Genomic DNA, 20,192 nt, shown 5'->3' with positions numbered 1-20,192 from the left:
CATTCTCCAGCTGAAGATGGACAAGCTGCATGATATTACGAAGAGCAACCAGTACTTCCTCGAAGTGGAGGATGCCACAGTGGCCAGCTTAATGGGCAACACTGCAACCGATAAGAACACCAAGGGCCCCAGTGCCCTGTTGACAGTGGCAGAGCCCCATAAGCTGGGCATCAGCCTCCTGCCTCACAACTGGGTGACGGTGGAGGGCGAGCGGCACGAGGTGGCCTTCGACCTATACGCTCCAGATGGCCAGAAGGTTAATAATGATATTGGCCAGTACACTGATATATATTTCCAGGGGCTTCACACGTGCCGACGCCTCTCACCATTTGTAGCAATTTCGTTCGTCCACCTCCAAAGTGAAGTTGACGGGTTTGTCGTTGAAAATGGGAAGCAACACTCGCGGTTGGTTTAACTTCACAGCGTCAGTCAATTTATGAGCCGCAAATATTAGGAATACGAAGTATAAGTCGCATGCTGCCATATCGAGATTATACCCGCGTTTTTTTTACAAGAGGTTAATAGCTCTTCTTTGCAAATGGGCAGCAGCGTTCTCTGGGGACTTAACTTTTAACTTAACTTTGTAACTAAACTTTGTAACTTATTTTTATAACTTTTAACTACTTTAAGGAAATAACAAAAACACGCGCAGTTTTCATAAATTAAAATGCCAGGGATGTGATGTTCAGTGTGACCGATTTATCGAAATATACCGTCCGACCCTCAGAAATATACCGTAAATATACTAACGAATTCAAGTTCTTTATACATATTCCTCGTTTTTGATATTCCGTCGAATATTTCTAGCTAGATAGATCTCTCAGCTCTGCCCACATAATTGTATCCAATTAATGAACCTATTTTCTAATTAACTGGTTTATTTTAAATACTTGCTTTTATTGGACTTAGCATAAAAAAGGCCAACAAAAAAAACGTAACCTGTTGCACAATTTTGATATTCCATTCCTGAATCCGTCAGCCCTCGCTAGACTTATAAGTTAGGTTAGGTTAGGTTATGGTGGTAGCCGGGAGGGGGGGGATAAGAGCCGCCCGCCACCAAGCTCACTTGGACCTATAAAAGGTCCGTTGTGTTGCCGCATGGGCATGTGCCCCTTCGCGTTGCCCGAACCGTGAGAGCATACTACTGCAGGTTAAGGGCAGTCCCATCCGGTGGCTTGGATGTATTTGGACAAGGTCCCTGGTTTGATTACGGACAGGTCCGAAATGTCCGTGAGGAAAGCGGCCCCGAGAATTCGAAGACGACGATTTCCAAGGGCTGGGCAGTGGCAGAAGAAGTGGGGGACCGATTCCTCCTCCTCCTCGTCGCGACAACTCCTGCAGAAGTCGCTATGAGGATTGACAGTCTAGAGGCGTGAGTGCCGATCTGCCAGTGTCCCGTAATGGCTCTAGTAACTGCAGAGCACTGTGCTCTGCTGAGTTTATACAGCTCTGCTGAGCGCTTCTTCGATCGATATGGCCATATCAATCTTGAGACTTTACAGGAAACGGTTTGCTGCCTTCTCCTATTGGCATTTTGCTCGAACAATTCGTGCGTTAGGAGCCTGCACGTAGCCAAGGGCATCGCTACTTGCTCCCTCTCCGGTAGGAGAGGAATCGTAGTACCCTGCCTGGCTAGCTCGTCGGCGGCGTCATTCCCCTCGATGTCCCTGTGGCCGGGGACCCATATAAGGAAGAGATCTAACTGCTCTGCGATCTCGTGCAGAGACCTGCGGCAGTCATTTACAGTCGCAGAGTTCGACGATATTGAGCCTAGAGCTTTGATAGCTGCTTGGCTGTCCGAGAAGACGCACACTAAGTGCGTATCTAGAAGTAATTTGGAGACGATCGAAATGGCCTCCTTGATGGCTTCAACCTCCGCTTGGAACACACTACAGTGATCCGGGAGCCTGAAGCAATGACTGATGTTCAGCTCGCTGCAGTAGACTCCGCCTCCCACGCGGCCGTCTAGCTTTGAGCCATCAGTGTAGAAGTGGACCGCATTTGCAGGTCCTGGTTCGCCCATCTCCCAGTCCTCCCTAGATGGGATTGATACCTGGAAGGGCGTCGAGAGGTGATCACTGGGGATACAGTAATCTGTCCTCTCTGGTAATTGCGGGAGTCTCATCAGGATTCCCGAGTGCCCAACCGCGGATGCTTTCCACAGTCTGGCTTCTCTCATTCTGAGGGCGGAAAGTGTTGCCACCTTCTTTCCCATGAGATCCACAGGGAGGAGGTCCAGCACAGTATCCAGGGCTTCCCCTGGAGTAGTGCGTAGCCCGCCAGTTATGCATAGCTCTGCCATGCGTTGAACTCTGCTGAGTTTATTGAGGCATGTCCTTCTGTCCAAGGCTGGCCACCATACCACCACTCCATAGAGCATGATTGGTCGTATGATGGCGGTGTAGAGCCACCGAACTATATAGGGGTCATTCCCCATTTTAGTCCGATGGCTTTCCTGCAAGTATAGAGGGCCACTGTGGCCTTCTTTACTCTATCCTCTATGCTCAATTTCCAATCGAGCTTTCTATCGAGGATTAGGCCAAGATACTTGGCGTTGTTGCTGAAGACTAGCGTTTCCCCACATAGTCTTGGGGGAATCAGTACCGGAACTTTGTACTTCCTAGTGAAAAGCACCAGTTCCGTTTTAGACGGGTTGACGCCTAACCCGCATTTGTCTGCCCATTTCGACATTTTCGTGAGAGTACTTGTCATGCACTCACACAATGTCTGCGGAAATTTTCCGGAGAATGCTATGGCAACATCGTCCGCGTACGCCACCACACGGCAGCCACCCCCTCTATCTCCCGCAGCAGTGTGTTCACTGCCACGTTCCATAGGAGGGGCGAGAGGACTCCGCCCTGCGGTGTGCCTCTGCTGACAAATCTGGTACACGTTGACGTCCCCAGTGATGCCTCAACCGTCCTGCATTGTAGCATCTGATCGATCAGGCTCACCGTCCTGGAGTCAACGCCCAGATCCGTCAGTGCGCCCGTGATGGCGGTCGGAAGGATGTTGTTAAAGGCGCCTTCTATGTCGAGGAAGGCTACTAGGGTGTACTCCTTAAAATTAAGGGATGCTTCGATGATCGATGTGATCGAGTGTAGGGCCGTTTCGGTGGATCTTCCCTTCCGATAGGCATGCTGGGAGTCTGAGATCAGACTGGACGGAATGCACGCCGTTAGATGCAGCCCCAGGAGCCGCTCCATCGCCTTTAGAAGAAAAGACGATAGACTTATGGGTCTGAAATCCTTTGGGGCAGTGTGCGAGGGCTTGCCTGCCTTGGGTATGAATACGACTTTGGTCTGAAGCCAGGTGTCAGGAATGCACCCGTGGGAGAAGATTCCCTCGTAAATTATTTTGAGCCAGTTAATGGCTTTATGTCCCGCGTGAATCAGTTGGGCAGGGAAAATGCCGTCTGGCCCCGCGGACTTGTAGAGTTTAAAGCTTCTGATCGCCCAGGAAATGTTCTCCTGGCTTAGCAGTCTCAAGATGGCATTTGAGGCGACAGAAGGAGGCGCGAGGTAGTTGGGTCTGTTTTCATCGCAGCCAGGGAAGTGGGTATTTAGGAGAAGATTTAGCGACTCCTCGCTGGACGTAGTTTACGACTGGTCGGTGTTCTTCAAGTAGCCCAGGGTGGGTGTTGTCTTCGAGAGAACTCTGCGCAAGCGTGAGGCTTCTGAGTTACTCTCGATTTCGCTGCAGAACTTACGCCAGGAGGCGCGTTTGGCTTTTCTAAGTTCTTTGTTGTAGGTTGACAGACTGGCCTTGTATTCGGCCCAGTTTTGCTCAACGTTTTCAGCCTTAGCTTTATTGAAGAGTCTCCGGGAGGCTTTCCGGAGTTCACCCAGTTTCGGATTCCACCATTCAGGTTTCTTCCGGCCTCTGTTCTTGCCAGAGGGGCATGCTTTGTCGAGCGCCTTATTGCAGGCGTCGGTAAAGATCTTAAGAAGACGAGTCGTGGCCTCCGTGGAGAACTCCTCCTCAGATGGGGGCTCAGGGAGAACACGACAGAGGTAATCAGAGTACCGAGTCCAGTTTGTCCGCCTGATGTTTCGGAATCGGACTGGCTTCGGTACTGAGAAGGAGAAGACAGTTTCCACGTACCTGTGGTCCGAGAAGGAGTGCTCTTCCAGGACCCTCCAGGATACAATGTTACGCTGTATCTCATGAGAGGCAAGCGTGAGGTCCAGGACCTCCTTGCGGTTTTTAATGATAAAGGTGGGATCACTACCCCGGTTTAGTAAGACCATCTGAGTGGTCAGTAAGTAACTGAAAAGGTACTCACCCCTTTCGTTTGTGCCAGTGCTTCCCCACTGACAGTGATGTGCATTGGCATCGCACCCCACAATTAGGCCGATGTCCTTGGCCGAGCAGTCTGCGATTAGAGCCCGGAGAGGCGCGTGTGGAGGGGGGTCTGGTTGTTCATGCCCCATGTATGCGGAGCAGATCCTCAGTGAGCGCTCCTGGCCTTCGAGGCTCACTGCGGTGTGGTCTTCATTGCTGAAATTTGGGAGCAAAAATAGGTGCAACTCTCTTTTTGCAAGAATGCAGGTACGAATTTTACCTGCGGTTTCAGCTACATATAGCTTGTAGTCAGAAGTCCTCAGACCGGAGACCCTGTTTCCGAGGATCCAGGGCTCCTGAATGAGGACTATGTCGGCTCCACCCTTGGCCAGGTGGAGCAGTAGAGCAGCGCATGCTGCCTTACAATGGTGGAGGTTTATCTGCAGGAGCGTCAACGACATTCCTGAGGCTCGCCTCCACCATTGTTATTTCTAGATCGCTGTCAGGGGACTCCGGCTCCTCCCCGACAACGATGTGGCTGAGACCTCTGGCTAGGTCGCTCTCGTCGAACGCGTAGTCGTCCAAGATATCGTCCGACATCATGGACGCCGCATCCGACGCCGGGTTGTCTTCCTCGCACGAGGCCCCCTCTTTTGGGATCTCCGGCAGCTCCGGGTCTGGCTCGACCTCCGCTTGCCTGCCCTTGCGATCGGACTTGTAAGTGGATATGGTGACCTTCTTGTAGCCATAATCCACTAAACCGTCCGACTTTGCGAGGAGATCAATGGATTCCTCATTTAGGACGAGGATAATCTGGCGCCTCTGCCCTTGGATATCCTCCACCTTTGCCACCTTCCAATCGGCTGTAGGAAGGTGGGGGTTGCAGACCTGCAGTAACCTGAGGATCTTCTCAGGCTCTGCAGGCTTAGCCGAGACCCACGCTCTGGCTCTCGGGCGACTAGGGACATCTTTCCACTTCACGGTCTCCAGTTTCGCCCCTGGATAGACCTCTTTTAGGGCCGCCACCGCCTTCATGTAGAGAGCCGCAGAGCGAGCGTCTTGGCAGGCGATGGCTTTCACCTTGCCTTGATGCCAACCTGCGTCCTCACACTTTGGCGGTGGTCCGCCGTTCTCCTCCAGTTCCAGTAGGAACCGATCCTGGAGCTCGTTCTCCACCAGGTGCCACTTATCGCGAGGGACATGGCCGTCCTCGGCGCCCCTGTCCAGGACACCGATCAGGGTCCTGCCCCTCGCCACCTCAGCGAACGACCGGTTCGTGAGGTGGGTCTTCACCCGCTTGGCTTGCTGGGCTTGGCCTGGCTGATTTGCGGGGTCCTCCGCTGAGCGTTGCCGCTTGTTGGCGGCCTTGGCTGCGCCCTTTCCGGCTTTGGCTGGCTGGAACAGTGGAAGGATTGAGCAGGCCCACAGCCTCTGCTCCTTTCCTTCGGCTGACGCCTTGAAGTTCGGGTCTTCGTTGGACAGGATGAAAGCCGCTCGTCTCCTGTCCTGGTACGACGGCTTTCCACCCCGTGGTGCAGAGACGCTGCCCGCCGGGGCTCCCATGGGTTCTTCGGTCCCGGTGCGCTTACCAGCCGCGATTACGCTCTGCTTGGCAGCCACCCCGGTATCCGCTTCGCCCTTGGAGCCACCCGACTTGGAAGGACCCGATTGGCTTTTCGGGCCCCCCCTCGCTGCGGCTGCTGCCTGAAGACGGTGGACCGACTCAGTCTCCTTCCCCGTCTTCTTTGGACCCGGTTTCCCAGGCGCTGGTGCAGAGGGATTGGCTTGTCCCTCCGGTACTTTAAGAGGAGTACCGAGCTCCTTTGCGGTGTTTTTATTTGGTATTTTTGATATGTTTGGCATTTTTGTTCCCACGAGTAGGCGGGAAGGGGTTGGTCACCCGAGGCATAGCCCGCTTGCCCCGGGAAGCCTGATTTAAACTGGAGGTCGGCAGGTATCCAGAGTCCGCATATTAGCGACCGGGCACCCCCCCGGCCATGCATCCCTCGGCATATAACAGTGTCACCTTGGATTGGGGTAATTTCACTGAGAGTTTTCTTCTCTCCGCCCGACTACCATTCGCCAGCATCCTAGCAGAGACATGACCGTGCTAGGACCTGTTTCCAGCCGCCCTCACGGGGAGAGTATAGTCGCACTTCCACCGGTGTGCACAGTTACGGCGGGTGACGGTTCGCTCGCAACCCTCTGTGTCCTATGGGGGGGTGTAAGACGCAGACCGCACCGGGTATTACTAACCGGAGCGGCTGCGCCTGCGCCGAGTTCACAGTTGTGCGAGCCGACCCGTCATCCGTTTGTCCCCTGTAGCACCCAATGGCTGACGGCCTTATAAGTTAATTTAGCGGTAAACGGAACGAATCCGCATTAGTTCAAAATATCCATACAGAGCCAATAGTTTAATCATTAGAGTCAAATTAAACCCTTTTTATGTTATTTATCCCATAGAACATGTAACCAGCGACGGCAATAAAATACATGCAATTTACAATTTAGCAAAAGGTTCTGTATCGTCCAAAAATATATCCGTAGCAAGCTTATGTATATTCTCCGGATAGCAGGCATATTTGGCAAGATCCTTCACACCAGCATCCAGCAAAACATCATCGTCAATGAAGAAATGTCCGGTGTAGTCCCTAGCATCCCGGCTAATAATTGCATACGCAGCGTCGGCCATTACCTCGGGCTTGCGGGAGTACAAAGCCCCATCTGGGCCACTGAGCATCTCCACCGCTGCCGTGTGAACCGTTGTACGCGGCCACAGAGCATTTACGGCGATTCCTTGGTCACGGAACTCCTCCGACATTCCCAGAACACACATGGACATTCCGTATTTGGCGATCGTGTACGCGGCGTGATTGGCGAACCACTGCGGCTTCATGTTCAGCGGGGGCGACTGGTTCAGTATGTGCGGATTGTCGCTCTTCAGCAGATACGGCAAGCAGCTTTTCGATCTGTGGAGTTTGATCGGACGCAATGAGATTGGCAGATAAGCCCGATGGCCCACTTACACCAGAAATGTCCCCCTAGTGTTGATGTTCTGCATCAGGTCATAGCGCTTCATCTCCGTGTCGAGTGTGGGGGTCATGGATATGGCACTGGCATTGTTGATAACGATATCGATGCCTCCGAACTTGGCCACTGCTGCCTCCACGGTCTGCTGGACTTGCTTCTCATCGCGCACATCGACAATGCAGGCTAACGCCCGGCCTCCAACCCGCTCGACTAGTGCGGAATACAAAGATCAAACTCCATCCAGAAATGGCTGCACGAGCTCACTTACTCTCCTCAGCCGCCGTATAGATGGTTCCAGGTAGCTTGGGATGTGGTTCCGCCGTCTTGGCAGCGATCACTATATTCGCCCCATCGCGAGCTGCCTTCAGGGCTATCGCCTTGCCGATTCCACGGGATGCGCCGGTAATGAACAGGATTTTGCCTCTCAGCTTGCTAACGGAGTAGTCAGATTAGCGAACAACTTTGACCTCGCCTCGCCCCTAGTTTGTGCAGACTTACCCAGTGTTCTTCATGATTGCGTTGTCGAGCGAACTAAGTCAACTGAAGAAATGGGCTTTATTTCTGGTATATGAATGTCCAATCAGAAGAGATTACGACAACTCTAATCACAGTGAGTTCCAGGTAAAAGTAGATTTACTCAAGTCGAACCTTTCATACTCTTTCCAGGATCAAAGGTCGGATACCATGGATAGAAAATGCATATATTTTAAAGATAAAATTTAATACGCTGTTTGTATGTACAGGCATAGGTATGATAGCACCAACAAATGAACATGTCAAATAAAAAGCTTCGATGTGTCGCAGTTGTTAATTAATTTTGTCTAAATTTAAGTGTAAATCTGGCTGCTGCTTGGTGCACGAGAAGAGTCGCCAGCCCTGGCCGGAACAGCTGATGGAATATGTAACGCAATCCACATTGGCCCACATTCAAGCAGCATCATGTTACAAATGAGTCGCAGCTCCACCCGCGCCACTCTGTTGAGGATGCGGCACCGGAAGCTAGTCTCCACCTGGTCGCCGCTAGCAACGGCATTCAGTGCGCCGCCGTCGAAGCGCATCAACTTTACCCGCGAGGATGCGGTGAGCCATGAAATCCTCCAGCCTGGAGAGCGCAGATCTTAATCAACTTTTCATGGACAGGGCCTTTTCCGGATGCCCGAGCTTCGCACCTTCGAAGGTTTCTATTTGCTAAGGGACAATGTGGAGAATAAATCGCAGGATCTCATCGCAGAGGCGATTTCCAGTCAAAGACAACGCAAAATGGTCGACATATTCGACGAGCTCTCCGACTCCCTGTGCAAGGTAGCCGACCTGGCCGAGTTCATACGGATCGCGCACCCCAAGAACAAGTACATGGAGGCGGCGGAGCAGGCCTGCATCAGCATTTGCTGTGTGGTGGAGAGGTGAGGTCATGCCCATCAAGAGATCTATTCCCGCTCAAAACTGTTTCGTACTGCAGCTTGAACACCCACAAACCACTCTACCAAGCCCTGAGGAAGTTTGTGGAGCAGAGAGACCTAAAGCCAACCACCGAGGTGGATCAGCATGTGGCCAAGCTCTTCCTCTTCGACTTCGAACAGTGCGGAATTCACCTGCCGGAAGCGGAACGCCTTCGAGTGGTGCGTCTCAACGACTACATCCTACAGCTGGGGCAGAAGTTCATGAACGGAGCAGCCTTTTGCTAAATTGTAAATTGCATGAATGGATATTTTGAACTAATGCGGATTCATTCCGTTTACCGCTAAATTAACTTATAAGTCTAGCGAGGGCTGACGGTTTCAGGAATGGAATATCAAAATTGTGCAACAGGTTATTCTCTTTATTATTATTCTTACGTTTTTTTTGTTGGTGGTTTTTATGCTAAGTCCAATAAAAGCAAGTATTTAAAATAAACCAGTTAATTAGAAAATAGGTTCATTAATTGGATACAATTATGTGGGCAGAGCTGAGAGATCTATCTAGCTAGAAATATTCGACGGAATATCAAAAACGAGGAATATGTATAAAGAACTTGAATTCGTCAGTATATTTACGGTATATTTCTGAGGGTCGGACGGTATATTTCGATAAATGGGTCACACTGAACATCACATCCCTGGCATTTTAATTTATGAAAACTGCGCGTGTTTTTATTTCCTTAAAGTAGTTAAAAGTTATAAAAATAAGTTACAAAGTTTAGTTACAAAGTTAAGTTAAAAGTTAAGTCCCCAGAGAACGCTGCTGCCCATTTGCAAAGAAGAGCTATTAACCTCTTGTAAAAAAAACGCGGGTATAATCTCGATATGGCAGCATGCGACTTATACTTCGTATTCCTAATATTTGCGGCTCATAAATTGACTGACGCTGTGAAGTTAAACCAACCGCGAGTGTTGCTTCCCATTTTCAACGACAAACCCGTCAACTTCACTTTGGAGGTGGACGAACGAAATTGCTACAAATGGTGAGAGGCGTCGGCACGTGTGAAGCCCCTGGAAATATACATATATCAGTGTACTGGCCAATATCATTATTAACCTTCTGGCCATCTGGAGCGTATAGGTCGAAGGCCACCTCGTGCCGCTCGCCCTCCACCGTCACCCAGTTGTGAGGCAGGAGGCTGATGCCCAGCTTATGGGGCTCTGCCACTGTCAACAGGGCACTGGGGCCCTTGGTGTTCTTATCGGTTTCCGGCATGTTTCGATCGCGCAATATGATCTGGGTGCGCCCCAGTTCGTTTCCCGTTGCAGTGTTGCCCATTAAGCTGGCCACTGTGGCATCCTCCACTTCGAGGAAGTACTGGTTGCTCTTCGTAATATCATGCAGCTTGTCCATCTTCAGCTGGAGAATGCGGAAGCTAATGGAGTCTTTTTTCAGGATCGTAACCTCGGAAGGCTCGATAATGATATTGGCCAGTACACTGATATATATTTCCAGGGGCTTCACATTGCTGTACTCGGCATAGGGCATTGTGATTGTTATCTTTGAAGTGCCCGTATTGATACCCTCCAGCAGGATCATGTAGCCCTTGATGCCAGCGGCTTCGAACTTCTCGAGGGCGGGGGCACAGTGTGGTACTGGCTTTTCGAGATGGTGAGGAACCGCATTGCGGGCGGCTTCTTGCTGTCATGCTCCGAGATGTCCCAGTTGAACTCGATTCCCTCGAGGGTGAAGAACTCGTTGCCCTGAGAGTCGAAGGCGTGCAGCTCGAAGATCGCTGAAGCCATGATACACCGGTTGAACAGATATAAGGTCTTGACGGGAAGATGTCCTGAAATCTATTTGTATGTAGGTATTGTAATATTTTGTTGAGGTTAGGTTAATTTGAGGTTAGTTTCCGTCAGTCGACGTTAAAACATCTTAAAATCAAAATAAATCATTAAAAACTATGCAATACCAAGATAGTGGTATGGGGGACGGCCCGTAGACGGAACTAGCTTTTAAACAATGCTTAGGATGTTAGCCCAAAAGAGAAGTATTTGATCCTGGCGCAATATCTTGGTATTGAATAGTGATTGCTTGCGACCCTTCAATTCGCTCCAGCAGCGATCAAATACCAAACAACAAAAATAAATATTTTGAGGTTAAAATGCCGGTCTAGCCGTGCCGACGCCTCTCACCATTTGTAGCAATTTCGTTCGTCCACCTCCAAAGTGAAGTTGACGGGTTTGTCGTTGAAAATGGGAAGCAACACTCGCGGTTGGTTTAACTTCACAGCGTCAGTCAATTTATGAGCCGCAAATATTAGGAATACGAAGTATAAGTCGCATGCTGCCATATCGAGATTATACCCGCGTTTTTTTTACAAGAGGTTAATAGCTCTTCTTTGCAAATGGGCAGCAGCGGTCTCTGGGGACTTAACTTTTAACTTAACTTTGTAACTAAACTTTGTAACTTATTTTTATAACTTTTAACTACCTTAAGGAAATAACAAAAACACGCGCAGTTTTCATAAATTAAAATGCCAGGGATGTGATGTTCAGTGTGACCGATTTATCGAAATATACCGTCCGACCCTCAGAAATATACCGTAAATATACTGACGAATTCAAGTTCTTTATACATATTCCTCGTTTTTGATATTCCGTCGAATATTTCTAGCTAGATAGATCTCTCAGCTCTGCCCACATAATTGTATCCAATTAATGAACCTATTTTCTAATTAACTGGTTTATTTTAAATACTTGCTTTTATTGGACTTAGCATAAAAAAGGCCAACAAAAAAAACGTAACCTGTTGCACAATTTTGATATTCCATTCCTGAATCCGTCAGCCCTCGCTAGACTTATAAGTTAATTTAGCGGTAAACGGAACGAGTCCGCATTAGTTCAAAATATCCATACAGAGCCAATAGTTTAATCATTAGAGTCAAATTAAACCCTTTTTATGTTATTTATCCCATAGAACATGTAACCAGCGACGGCAATAAAATACATGCAATTTACAATTTAGCAAAAGGTCCTGTATCGTCCAAAAATATATCCGTAGCAAGCTTATGTATATTCTCCGGATAGCAGGCATATTTGGCAAGATCCTTCACACCAGCATCCAGCAAAACATCATCGTCAATGAAGAAATGTCCGGTGTAGTCCCTAGCATCCCGGCTAATAATTGCATACGCAGCGTCGGCCATTACCTCGGGCTTGCGGGAGTACAAAGCCCCATCTGGGCCACTGAGCATCTCCACCGCTGCCGTGTGAACCGTTGTACGCGGCCACAGAGCATTTACGGCGATTCCTTGGTCACGGAACTCCTCCGACATTCCCAGAACACACATGGACATTCCGTATTTGGCGATCGTGTACGCGGCGTGATTGGCGAACCACTGCGGCTTCATGTTCAGCGGGGGCGACTGGTTCAGTATGTGCGGATTGTCGCTCTTCAGCAGATACGGCAAGCAGCTTTTCGATCTGTGGAGTTTGATCGGACGCAATGAGATTGGCAGATAAGCCCGATGGCCCACTTACACCAGAAATGTCCCCCTAGTGTTGATGTTCTGCATCAGGTCATAGCGCTTCATCTCCGTGTCGAGTGTGGGGGTCATGGATATGGCACTGGCATTGTTGATAACGATATCGATGCCTCCGAACTTGGCCACTGCTGCCTCCACGGTCTGCTGGACTTGCTTCTCATCGCGCACATCGACAATGCAGGCTAACGCCCGGCCTCCAACCCGCTCGACTAGTGCGGAATACAAAGATCAAACTCCATCCAGAAATGGCTGCACGAGCTCACTTACTCTCCTCAGCCGCCGTATAGATGGTTCCAGGTAGCTTGGGATGTGGTTCCGCCGTCTTGGCAGCGATCACTATATTCGCCCCATCGCGAGCTGCCTTCAGGGCTATCGCCTTGCCGATTCCACGGGATGCGCCGGTAATGAACAGGATTTTGCCTCTCAGCTTGCTAACGGATTAGTCAGATTAGCGAACAACTTTGACCTCGCCTCGCCCCTAGTTTGTGCAGACTTACCCAGTGTTCTTCATGATTGCGTTGTCGAGCGAACTAAGTCAACTGAAGAAATGGGCTTTATTTCTGGTATATGAATGTCCAATCAGAAGAGATTACGACAACTCTAATCACAGTGAGTTCCAGGTAAAAGTAGATTTACTCAAGTCGAACCTTTCATACTCTTTCCAGGATCAAAGGTCGGATACCATGGATAGAAAATGCATATATTTTAAAGATAAAATTTAATACGCTGTTTGTATGTACAGGCATAGGTATGATAGCACCAACAAATGAACATGTCAAATAAAAAGCTTCGATGTGTCGCAGTTGTTAATTAATTTTGTCTAAATTTAAGTGTAAATCTGGCTGCTGCTTGGTGCACGAGAAGAGTCGCCAGCCCTGGCCGGAACAGCTGATGGAATATGTAACGCAATCCACATTGGCCCACATTCAAGCAGCATCATGTTACAAATGAGTCGCAGCTCCACCCGCGCCACTCTGTTGAGGATGCGGCACCGGAAGCTAGTCTCCACCTGGTCGCCGCTAGCAACGGCATTCAATGCGCCGCCGTCGAAGCGCATCAACTTTACCCGCGAGGATGCGGTGAGCCATGAAATCCTCCAGCCTGGAGAGCGCAGATCTTAATCAACTTTTCATGGACAGGGCCTTTTCCGGATGCCCGAGCTTCGCACCTTCGAAGGTTTCTATTTGCTAAGGGACAATGTGGAGAATAAATCGCAGGATCTCATCGCAGAGGCGATTTCCAGTCAAAGACAACGCAAAATGGTCGACATATTCGACGAGCTCTCCGACTCCCTGTGCAAGGTAGCCGACCTGGCCGAGTTCATACGGATCGCGCACCCCAAGAACAAGTACATGGAGGCGGCGGAGCAGGCCTGCATCAGCATTTGCTGTGTGGTGGAGAGGTGAGGTCATGCCCATCAAGAGATCTATTCCCGCTCAAAACTGTTTCGTACTGCAGCTTGAACACCCACAAACCACTCTACCAAGCCCTGAGGAAGTTTGTGGAGCAGAGAGACCTAAAGCCAACCACCGAGGTGGATCAGCATGTGGCCAAGCTCTTCCTCTTCGACTTCGAACAGTGCGGAATTCACCTGCCGGAAGCGGAACGCCTTCGAGTGGTGCGTCTCAACGACTACATCCTACAGCTGGGGCAGAAGTTCATGAACGGAGCAGCCTTTTGCTAAATTGTAAATTGCATGAATGGATATTTTGAACTAATGCGGATTCGTTCCGTTTACCGCTAAATTAACTTATAAGTCTAGCGAGGGCTGACGGTTTCAGGAATGGAATATCAAAATTGTGCAACAGGTTATTCTCTTTATTATTATTCTTACGTTTTTTTTGTTGGTGGTTTTTATGCTAAGTCCAATAAAAGCAAGTATTTAAAATAAACCAGTTAATTAGAAAATAGGTTCATTAATTGGATACAATTATGTGGGCAGAGCTGAGAGATCTATCTAGCTAGAAATATTCGACGGAATATCAAAAACGAGGAATATGTATAAAGAACTTGAATTCGTCAGTATATTTACGGTATATTTCTGAGGGTCGGACGGTATATTTCGATAAATGGGTCACACTGAACATCACATCCCTGGCATTTTAATTTATGAAAACTGCGCGTGTTTTTATTTCCTTAAAGTAGTTAAAAGTTATAAAAATAAGTTACAAAGTTTAGTTACAAAGTTAAGTTAAAAGTTAAGTCCCCAGAGAACGCTGCTGCCCATTTGCAAAGAAGAGCTATTAACCTCTTGTAAAAAAACGCGGGTATAATCTCGATATGGCAGCATGCGACTTATACTTCGTATTCCTAATATTTGCGGCTCATAAATTGACTGACGCTGTGAAGTTAAACCAACCGCGAGTGTTGCTTCCCATTTTCAACGACAAACCCGTCAACTTCACTTTGGAGGTGGACGAACGAAATTGCTACAAATGGTGAGAGGCGTCGGCACGTGTGAAGCCCCTGGAAATATACATATATCAGTGTACTGGCCAATATCATTATTAACCTTCTGGCCATCTGGAGCGTATAGGTCGAAGGCCACCTCGTGCCGCTCGCCCTCCACCGTCACCCAGTTGTGAGGCAGGAGGCTGATGCCCAGCTTATGGGGCTCTGCCACTGTCAACAGGGCACTGGGGCCCTTGGTGTTCTTATCGGTTTCCGGCATGTTTCGATCGCGCAATATGATCTGGGTGCGCCCCAGTTCGTTTCCCGTTGCAGTGTTGCCCATTAAGCTGGCCACTGTGGCATCCTCCACTTCGAGGAAGTACTGGTTGCTCTTCGTAATATCATGCAGCTTGTCCATCTTCAGCTGGAGAATGCGGAAGCTAATGGAGTCTTTTTTCAGGATCGTAACCTCGGAAGGCTCGATAATGATATTGGCCAGTACACTGATATATATTTCCAGGGGCTTCACATTGCTGTACTCGGCATAGGGCATTGTGATTGTTATCTTTGAAGTGCCCGTATTGATACCCTCCAGCAGGATCATGTAGCCCTTGATGCCAGCGGCTTCGAACTTCTCGAGGGCGGGGGGCACAGTGTGGTACTGGCTTTTCGAGATGGTGAGGAACCGCATTGCGGGCGGCTTCTTGCTGTCATGCTCCGAGATGTCCCAGTTGAACTCGATTCCCTCGAGGGTGAAGAACTCGTTGCCCTGAGAGTCGAAGGCGTGCAGCTCGAAGATCGCTGAAGCCATGATACACCGGTTGAACAGATATAAGGTCTTGACGGGAAGATGTCCTGAAATCTATTTGTATGTAGGTATTGTAATATTTTGTTGAGGTTAGGTTAATTTGAGGTTAGTTTCCGTCAGTCGACGTTAAAACATCTTAAAATCAAAATAAATCATTAAAAACTATGCAATACCAAGATAGTGGTATGGGGGACGGCCCGTAGACGGAACTAGCTTTTAAACAATGCTTAGGATGTTAGCCCAAAAGAGAAGTATTTGATCCTGGCGCAATATCTTGGTATTGAATAGTGATTGCTTGCGACCCTTCAATTCGCTCCAGCAGCGATCAAATACCAAACAACAAAAATAAATATTTTGAGGTTAAAATGCCGGTCTAGCCGTGCCGACGCCTCTCACCATTTGTAGCAATTTCGTTCGTCCACCTCCAAAGTGAAGTTGACGGGTTTGTCGTTGAAAATGGGAAGCAACACTCGCGGTTGGTTTAACTTCACAGCGTCAGTCAATTTATGAGCCGCAAATATTAGGAATACGAAGTATAAGTCGCATGCTGCCATATCGAGATTATACCCGCGTTTTTTTACAAGAGGTTAATAGCTCTTCTTTGCAAATGGGCAGCAGCGGTCTCTGGGGACTTAACTTTTAACTTAACTTTGTAACTAAACTTTGTAACTTATTTTTATAACTTTTAACTACCTTAAGGAAATAACAAAAACACGCGCAGTTTTCATAAATTAAAATGCCAGGGATGTGATGTTCAGTGTGACCGATTTATCGAAATATACCGTCCGACCCTCAGAAATATACCGTAAATATACTGACGAATTCAAGTTCTTTATACATATTCCTCGTTTTTGATATTCCGTCGAATATTTCTAGCTAGATAGATCTCTCAGCTCTGCCCACATAATTGTATCCAATTAATGAACCTATTTTCTAATTAACTGGTTTATTTTAAATACTTGCTTTTATTGGACTTAGCATAAAAAAGGCCAACAAAAAAAACGTAACCTGTTGCACAATTTTGATATTCCATTCCTGAATCCGTCAGCCCTCGCTAGACTTATAAGTTAATTTAGCGGTAAACGGAACGAATCCGCATTAGTTCAAAATATCCATACAGAGCCAATAGTTTAATCATTAGAGTCAAATTAAACCCTTTTTATGTTATTTATCCCATAGAACATGTAACCAGCGACGGCAATAAAATACATGCAATTTACAATTTAGCAAAAGGTCCTGTATCGTCCAAAAATATATCCGTAGCAAGCTTATGTATATTCTCCGGATAGCAGGCATATTTGGCAAGATCCTTCACACCAGCATCCAGCAAAACATCATCGTCAATGAAGAAATGTCCGGTGTAGTCCCTAGCATCCCGGCTAATAATTGCATACGCAGCGTCGGCCATTACCTCGGGCTTGCGGGAGTACAAAGCCCCATCTGGGCCACTGAGCATCTCCACCGCTGCCGTGTGAACCGTTGTACGCGGCCACAGAGCATTTACGGCGATTCCTTGGTCACGGAACTCCTCCGACATTCCCAGAACACACATGGACATTCCGTATTTGGCGATCGTGTACGCGGCGTGATTGGCGAACCACTGCGGCTTCATGTTCAGCGGGGGCGACTGGTTCAGTATGTGCGGATTGTCGCTCTTCAGCAGATACGGCAAGCAGCTTTTCGATCTGTGGAGTTTGATCGGACGCAATGAGATTGGCAGATAAGCCCGATGGCCCACTTACACCAGAAATGTCCCCCTAGTGTTGATGTTCTGCATCAGGTCATAGCGCTTCATCTCCGTGTCGAGTGTGGGGGTCATGGATATGGCACTGGCATTGTTGATAACGATATCGATGCCTCCGAACTTGGCCACTGCTGCCTCCACGGTCTGCTGGACTTGCTTCTCATCGCGCACATCGACAATGCAGGCTAACGCCCGGCCTCCAACCCGCTCGACTAGTGCGGAATACAAAGATCAAACTCCATCCAGAAATGGCTGCACGAGCTCACTTACTCTCCTCAGCCGCCGTATAGATGGTTCCAGGTAGCTTGGGATGTGGTTCCGCCGTCTTGGCAGCGATCACTATATTCGCCCCATCGCGAGCTGCCTTCAGGGCTATCGCCTTGCCGATTCCACGGGATGCGCCGGTAATGAACAGGATTTTGCCTCTCAGCTTGCTAACGGATTAGTCAGATTAGCGAACAACTTTGACCTCGCCTCGCCTTATAAGTTAATTTAGCGGTAAACGGAACGAATCCGCATTAGTTCAAAACATCCATACAGAGCCAATAGTTTAATCATTAGAGTCAAATTAAACCCTTTTTATGTTATTTATCCCATAGAACATGTAACCAGCGACGGCAATAAAATACATGCAATTTACAATTTAGCAAAAGGTCCTGTATCGTCCAAAAATATATCCGTAGCAAGCTTATGTATATTCTCCGGATAGCAGGCATATTTGGCAAGATCCTTCACACCAGCATCCAGCAAAACATCATCGTCAATGAAGAAATGTCCGGTGTAGTCCCTAGCATCCCGGCTAATAATTGCATACGCAGCGTCGGCCATTACCTCGGGCTTGCGGGAGTACAAAGCCCCATCTGGGCCACTGAGCATCTCCACCGCTGCCGTGTGAACCGTTGTACGCGGCCACAGAGCATTTACGGCGATTCCTTGGTCACGGAACTCCTCCGACATTCCCAGAACACACATGGACATTCCGTATTTGGCGATCGTGTACGCGGCGTGATTGGCGAACCACTGCGGCTTCATGTTCAGCGGGGGCGACTGGTTCAGTATGTGCGGATTGTCGCTCTTCAGCAGATACGGCAAGCAGCTTTTCGATCTGTGGAGTTTGATCGGACGCAATGAGATTGGCAGATAAGCCCGATGGCCGACTTACACCAGAAATGTCCCCCTAGTGTTGATGTTCTGCATCAGGTCATAGCGCTTCATCTCCGTGTCGAGTATGGGGGTCATGGATATGGCACTGGCATTGTTGATAACGATATCGATGCCTCCGAACTTGGCCGCTGCTGCCTCCACGGCCTGCTGGACTTGCTTCTCATCGCGCACATCGACAATGCAGGCTAACGCCCGGCCTCCAACCCGCTCGACTAGTGCGGAATACAAAGATCAAACTCCATCCAGAAATGGCTGCACGAGCTCACTTACTCTCCTCAGCCGCCGTATAGATGGTTCCAGGTAGCTTGGGATGTGGTTCCGCCGTCTTGGCAGCGATCACTATATTCGCCCCATCGCGAGCTGCCTTCAGGGCTATCGCCTTGCCGATTCCACGGGATGCGCCGGTAATGAACAGGATTCTGCCTCTCAGCTTGCTAACGGATTAGTCAGATTAGCGAACAACTTTGACCTCGCCTCGCCCCTAGCTTGTGCAGACTTACCCAGTGTTCTTCATGATTGCGTTGTCGAGCGAACTAAGTCAACTGAAGAAATGGGCTTTATTTCTGGTATATGAATGTCCAATCAGAAGAGATTACGACAACTCTAATCACAGTGAGTTCCAGGTAAAAGTAGATTTACTCAAGTCGAACCTTTCATACTCTTTCCAGGATCAAAGGTCGGATACCATGGATAGAAAATGCATATATTTTAAAGATAAAATTTAATACGCTGTGTGTATGTACAGGCATAGGTATGATAGCACCAACAAATGAACATGTCAAATAAAAAGCTTCGATGTGTCGCAGTTGTTAATTAATTTTGTCTAAATTTAAGTGTAAATCTGGCTGCTGCTTGGTGCACGAGAAGAGTCGCCAGCCCTGGCCGGAACAGCTGATGGAATATGTAACGCAATCCACATTGGCCCACATTCAAGCAGCATCATGTTACAAATGAGTCGCAGCGCCACTCTGTTGAGGATGCGGCACCGGAAGCTAGTCTCCACCTGGTCGCCGCTAGCAACGGCATTCAATGCGCCGCCGTCGAAGCGCATTAAATTTACCCGCGAGGATGCGGTGAGCCATGAAATCCTCCAGCCTGGAGAGCGCAGATCTTAATCAATTTTTCATGGACAGGGCCTTTTCCGGATGCCCGAGCTTCGCACTTTCGAAGGTTTCTATTTGCTAAGGGACAATGTGGAGAACAAATCGCAGGATCTCATCGCAGAGGCGATTTCCAGTCAAAGACAACGCAAAATGGTCGACATATTCGACGAGCTCTCCGACTCCCTGTGCAAGGTAGCCGACCTGGCCGAGTTCATACGGATCGCGCACCCCAAGAACAAGTACATGGAGGCGGCGGAGCAGGCCTGCATCAGCATTTGCTGTGTGGTGGAGAGGTGAGGTCATGCCCATCAAGAGATCTATTCCCGCTCAAAACTGTTTCGTACTGCAGCTTGAACACCCACAAACCACTCTACCAAGCCCTGAGGAAGTTTGTGGAGCAGGGAGATCTAAAGCCAACCACCGAGGTGGATCAGCATGTGGCCAAGCTCTTCCTCTTCGACTTCGAACAGTGCGGAATTCACCTGCCGGAAGCGGAACGCCTTCGAGTGGTGCGTCTCAACGACTACATCCTACAGCTGGGGCAGAAGTTCATGAACGGAGCAGCCTTTTGCTAAATTGTAAATTGCGTTCCGTTTACCGCTAAATTAACTTATAAGTCTAGCGAGGGCTGACGGTTTCAGGAATGGAATATCAAAATTGTGCAACAGGTTATTCTCTTTATTATTATTCTTACGTTTTTTTTGTTGGTGGTTTTTATGC

At 48.7% G+C, this 20,192-nt stretch overlaps 8 protein-coding genes across 15 annotated transcripts in view; 3 read left to right on the top strand and 5 right to left on the bottom strand.

Annotated features, from left to right (window-relative positions):
• The window catches only part of LOC117192780 (mitochondrial intermediate peptidase-like), an 11,833-nt gene extending 2,657 nt beyond the window's left edge, over positions 1-9,176 (top strand). Inside the window, exon 4 of the mRNA XM_033397533.1 lies at positions 9,000-9,176. The gene's annotated coding sequence lies outside the window, so the exon portion shown is untranslated. The remainder of the gene's footprint in view (positions 1-8,999) is intronic.
• The window catches only part of LOC117192773 (hydroxysteroid dehydrogenase-like protein 2), a 27,707-nt gene extending 8,652 nt beyond the window's left edge, over positions 1-19,055 (bottom strand). The window contains exons 1-4 of one of the 3 annotated variants that reach the window (XM_033397520.1): positions 18,870-18,980; positions 18,640-18,803; positions 18,368-18,581; positions 17,862-18,310 (exon numbers count right to left, since the gene is read on the bottom strand). In XM_033397520.1, coding sequence (XP_033253411.1) covers positions 17,862-18,310; positions 18,368-18,581; positions 18,640-18,803; positions 18,870-18,883 — 841 coding nt within the window. In that variant the 5' untranslated portion in view covers positions 18,884-18,980. Of the gene's footprint in view, positions 1-17,199; positions 17,418-17,475; positions 17,640-17,740; positions 18,311-18,367; positions 18,582-18,639; positions 18,804-18,869 lie in introns of those variants that run through there. The other 2 variants (XM_033397519.1, XM_033397521.1) reach the window with 2 other exon arrangements.
• LOC117192771 (hydroxysteroid dehydrogenase-like protein 2) lies at positions 6,680-7,983 on the bottom strand. The gene is made up of 4 exons (XM_033397517.1): positions 7,813-7,983; positions 7,583-7,746; positions 7,311-7,524; positions 6,680-7,253 (listed from the first exon to the last, which is right to left on the bottom strand). Exons 1-4 carry the CDS (start codon positions 7,824-7,826, stop codon positions 6,785-6,787), a joined length of 861 nt encoding a protein of 286 aa, XP_033253408.1. The 5' UTR covers positions 7,827-7,983; the 3' UTR covers positions 6,680-6,784.
• On the top strand, positions 8,161-9,023 carry LOC117192778 (mitochondrial intermediate peptidase-like). Its single transcript, XM_033397528.1, has 3 exons — positions 8,161-8,394; positions 8,455-8,717; positions 8,774-9,023. Exons 1-3 carry the CDS (start codon positions 8,254-8,256, stop codon positions 8,997-8,999), a joined length of 630 nt encoding a protein of 209 aa, XP_033253419.1. The 5' UTR covers positions 8,161-8,253; the 3' UTR covers positions 9,000-9,023.
• LOC117192781 (nuclear pore membrane glycoprotein 210-like) lies at positions 9,416-11,151 on the bottom strand. Of its 2 annotated transcripts, none has more exons than XM_033397535.1 (2): positions 10,911-11,151; positions 9,416-10,568 (listed from the first exon to the last, which is right to left on the bottom strand). In XM_033397535.1, exon 2 carries the CDS (start codon positions 10,309-10,311, stop codon positions 9,718-9,720), a length of 594 nt encoding a protein of 197 aa, XP_033253426.1. In that variant the 5' UTR covers positions 10,312-10,568; positions 10,911-11,151; the 3' UTR covers positions 9,416-9,717. The 2 variants fall into 2 exon arrangements, with proteins under 2 accessions (XP_033253426.1, XP_033253425.1); XM_033397534.1 differs by having other exon boundaries at positions 9,416-10,561.
• LOC117192772 (hydroxysteroid dehydrogenase-like protein 2) lies at positions 11,614-12,927 on the bottom strand. The gene is made up of 4 exons (XM_033397518.1): positions 12,760-12,927; positions 12,530-12,693; positions 12,258-12,471; positions 11,614-12,200 (listed from the first exon to the last, which is right to left on the bottom strand). Exons 1-4 carry the CDS (start codon positions 12,771-12,773, stop codon positions 11,732-11,734), a joined length of 861 nt encoding a protein of 286 aa, XP_033253409.1. The 5' UTR covers positions 12,774-12,927; the 3' UTR covers positions 11,614-11,731.
• On the top strand, positions 13,052-20,192 carry LOC117192779 (mitochondrial intermediate peptidase-like). 3 transcript variants are annotated; one of them, XM_033397530.1, is made up of 3 exons: positions 13,052-13,341; positions 19,503-19,765; positions 19,822-20,191. In XM_033397530.1, exons 1-3 carry the CDS (start codon positions 13,201-13,203, stop codon positions 20,045-20,047), a joined length of 630 nt encoding a protein of 209 aa, XP_033253421.1. In that variant the 5' UTR covers positions 13,052-13,200; the 3' UTR covers positions 20,048-20,191. The 3 variants fall into 3 exon arrangements, with proteins under 3 accessions (XP_033253421.1, XP_033253420.1, XP_033253422.1); XM_033397529.1 differs by lacking the exons at positions 19,503-19,765; positions 19,822-20,191 and adding exons at positions 13,402-13,664; positions 13,721-14,120 and having other exon boundaries at positions 13,059-13,341; XM_033397531.1 differs by lacking the exon at positions 13,052-13,341 and adding an exon at positions 19,212-19,442 and having other exon boundaries at positions 19,822-20,192.
• On the bottom strand, positions 14,363-16,269 carry LOC117192775 (nuclear pore membrane glycoprotein 210-like). 3 transcript variants are annotated; one of them, XM_033397525.1, is made up of 2 exons: positions 16,155-16,269; positions 14,363-15,515 (listed from the first exon to the last, which is right to left on the bottom strand). In XM_033397525.1, the coding sequence occupies exon 2, from the start codon at positions 15,462-15,464 to the stop codon at positions 14,664-14,666; it is 801 nt and encodes a 266-aa protein (XP_033253416.1). In that variant the 5' UTR covers positions 15,465-15,515; positions 16,155-16,269; the 3' UTR covers positions 14,363-14,663. The 3 variants fall into 3 exon arrangements, with proteins under 3 accessions (XP_033253416.1, XP_033253414.1, XP_033253415.1); XM_033397523.1 differs by lacking the exon at positions 16,155-16,269 and adding an exon at positions 15,858-16,104; XM_033397524.1 differs by lacking the exon at positions 16,155-16,269 and adding an exon at positions 15,858-16,104 and having other exon boundaries at positions 14,363-15,508.

This window comes from Drosophila miranda (assembly GCF_003369915.1).
Source record: "Drosophila miranda strain MSH22 chromosome Y unlocalized genomic scaffold, D.miranda_PacBio2.1 Contig_Y2_pilon, whole genome shotgun sequence".
In the NCBI taxonomy this organism is placed as follows: Eukaryota; Metazoa; Arthropoda; class Insecta; order Diptera; family Drosophilidae; genus Drosophila; species Drosophila miranda.
This window is presented reverse-complemented; position numbering and strand designations above follow the sequence as displayed.

Coding starts and splice junctions, on each gene's coding strand:
- LOC117192771 (XM_033397517.1), bottom strand. Junction 7,525..7,582: donor CTATACGGCGGCTGAGGAGA/GTAAGTGAGCTC, acceptor ATTCCGCACTAG/TCGAGCGGGTTGGAGGCCGG. Junction 7,254..7,310: donor ACTAGGGGGACATTTCTGGT/GTAAGTGGGCCA, acceptor CAAACTCCACAG/ATCGAAAAGCTGCTTGCCGT.
- LOC117192778 (XM_033397528.1), top strand. CDS start 8,254: ATGTTACAAATGAGTCGCAGCTCCACCCGCGCCACTCTGTTGAGGATG. Junction 8,395..8,454: donor ACTTTACCCGCGAGGATGCG/GTGAGCCATGAA, acceptor TTTCATGGACAG/GGCCTTTTCCGGATGCCCGA. Junction 8,718..8,773: donor ATTTGCTGTGTGGTGGAGAG/GTGAGGTCATGC, acceptor TTCGTACTGCAG/CTTGAACACCCACAAACCAC.
- LOC117192781 (XM_033397535.1), bottom strand. CDS start 10,311: ATGATCCTGCTGGAGGGTATCAATACGGGCACTTCAAAGATAACAATC.
- LOC117192772 (XM_033397518.1), bottom strand. Junction 12,472..12,529: donor CTATACGGCGGCTGAGGAGA/GTAAGTGAGCTC, acceptor ATTCCGCACTAG/TCGAGCGGGTTGGAGGCCGG. Junction 12,201..12,257: donor ACTAGGGGGACATTTCTGGT/GTAAGTGGGCCA, acceptor CAAACTCCACAG/ATCGAAAAGCTGCTTGCCGT.
- LOC117192779 (XM_033397530.1), top strand. CDS start 13,201: ATGTTACAAATGAGTCGCAGCTCCACCCGCGCCACTCTGTTGAGGATG. Junction 13,342..19,502: donor ACTTTACCCGCGAGGATGCG/GTGAGCCATGAA, acceptor TTTCATGGACAG/GGCCTTTTCCGGATGCCCGA. Junction 19,766..19,821: donor ATTTGCTGTGTGGTGGAGAG/GTGAGGTCATGC, acceptor TTCGTACTGCAG/CTTGAACACCCACAAACCAC.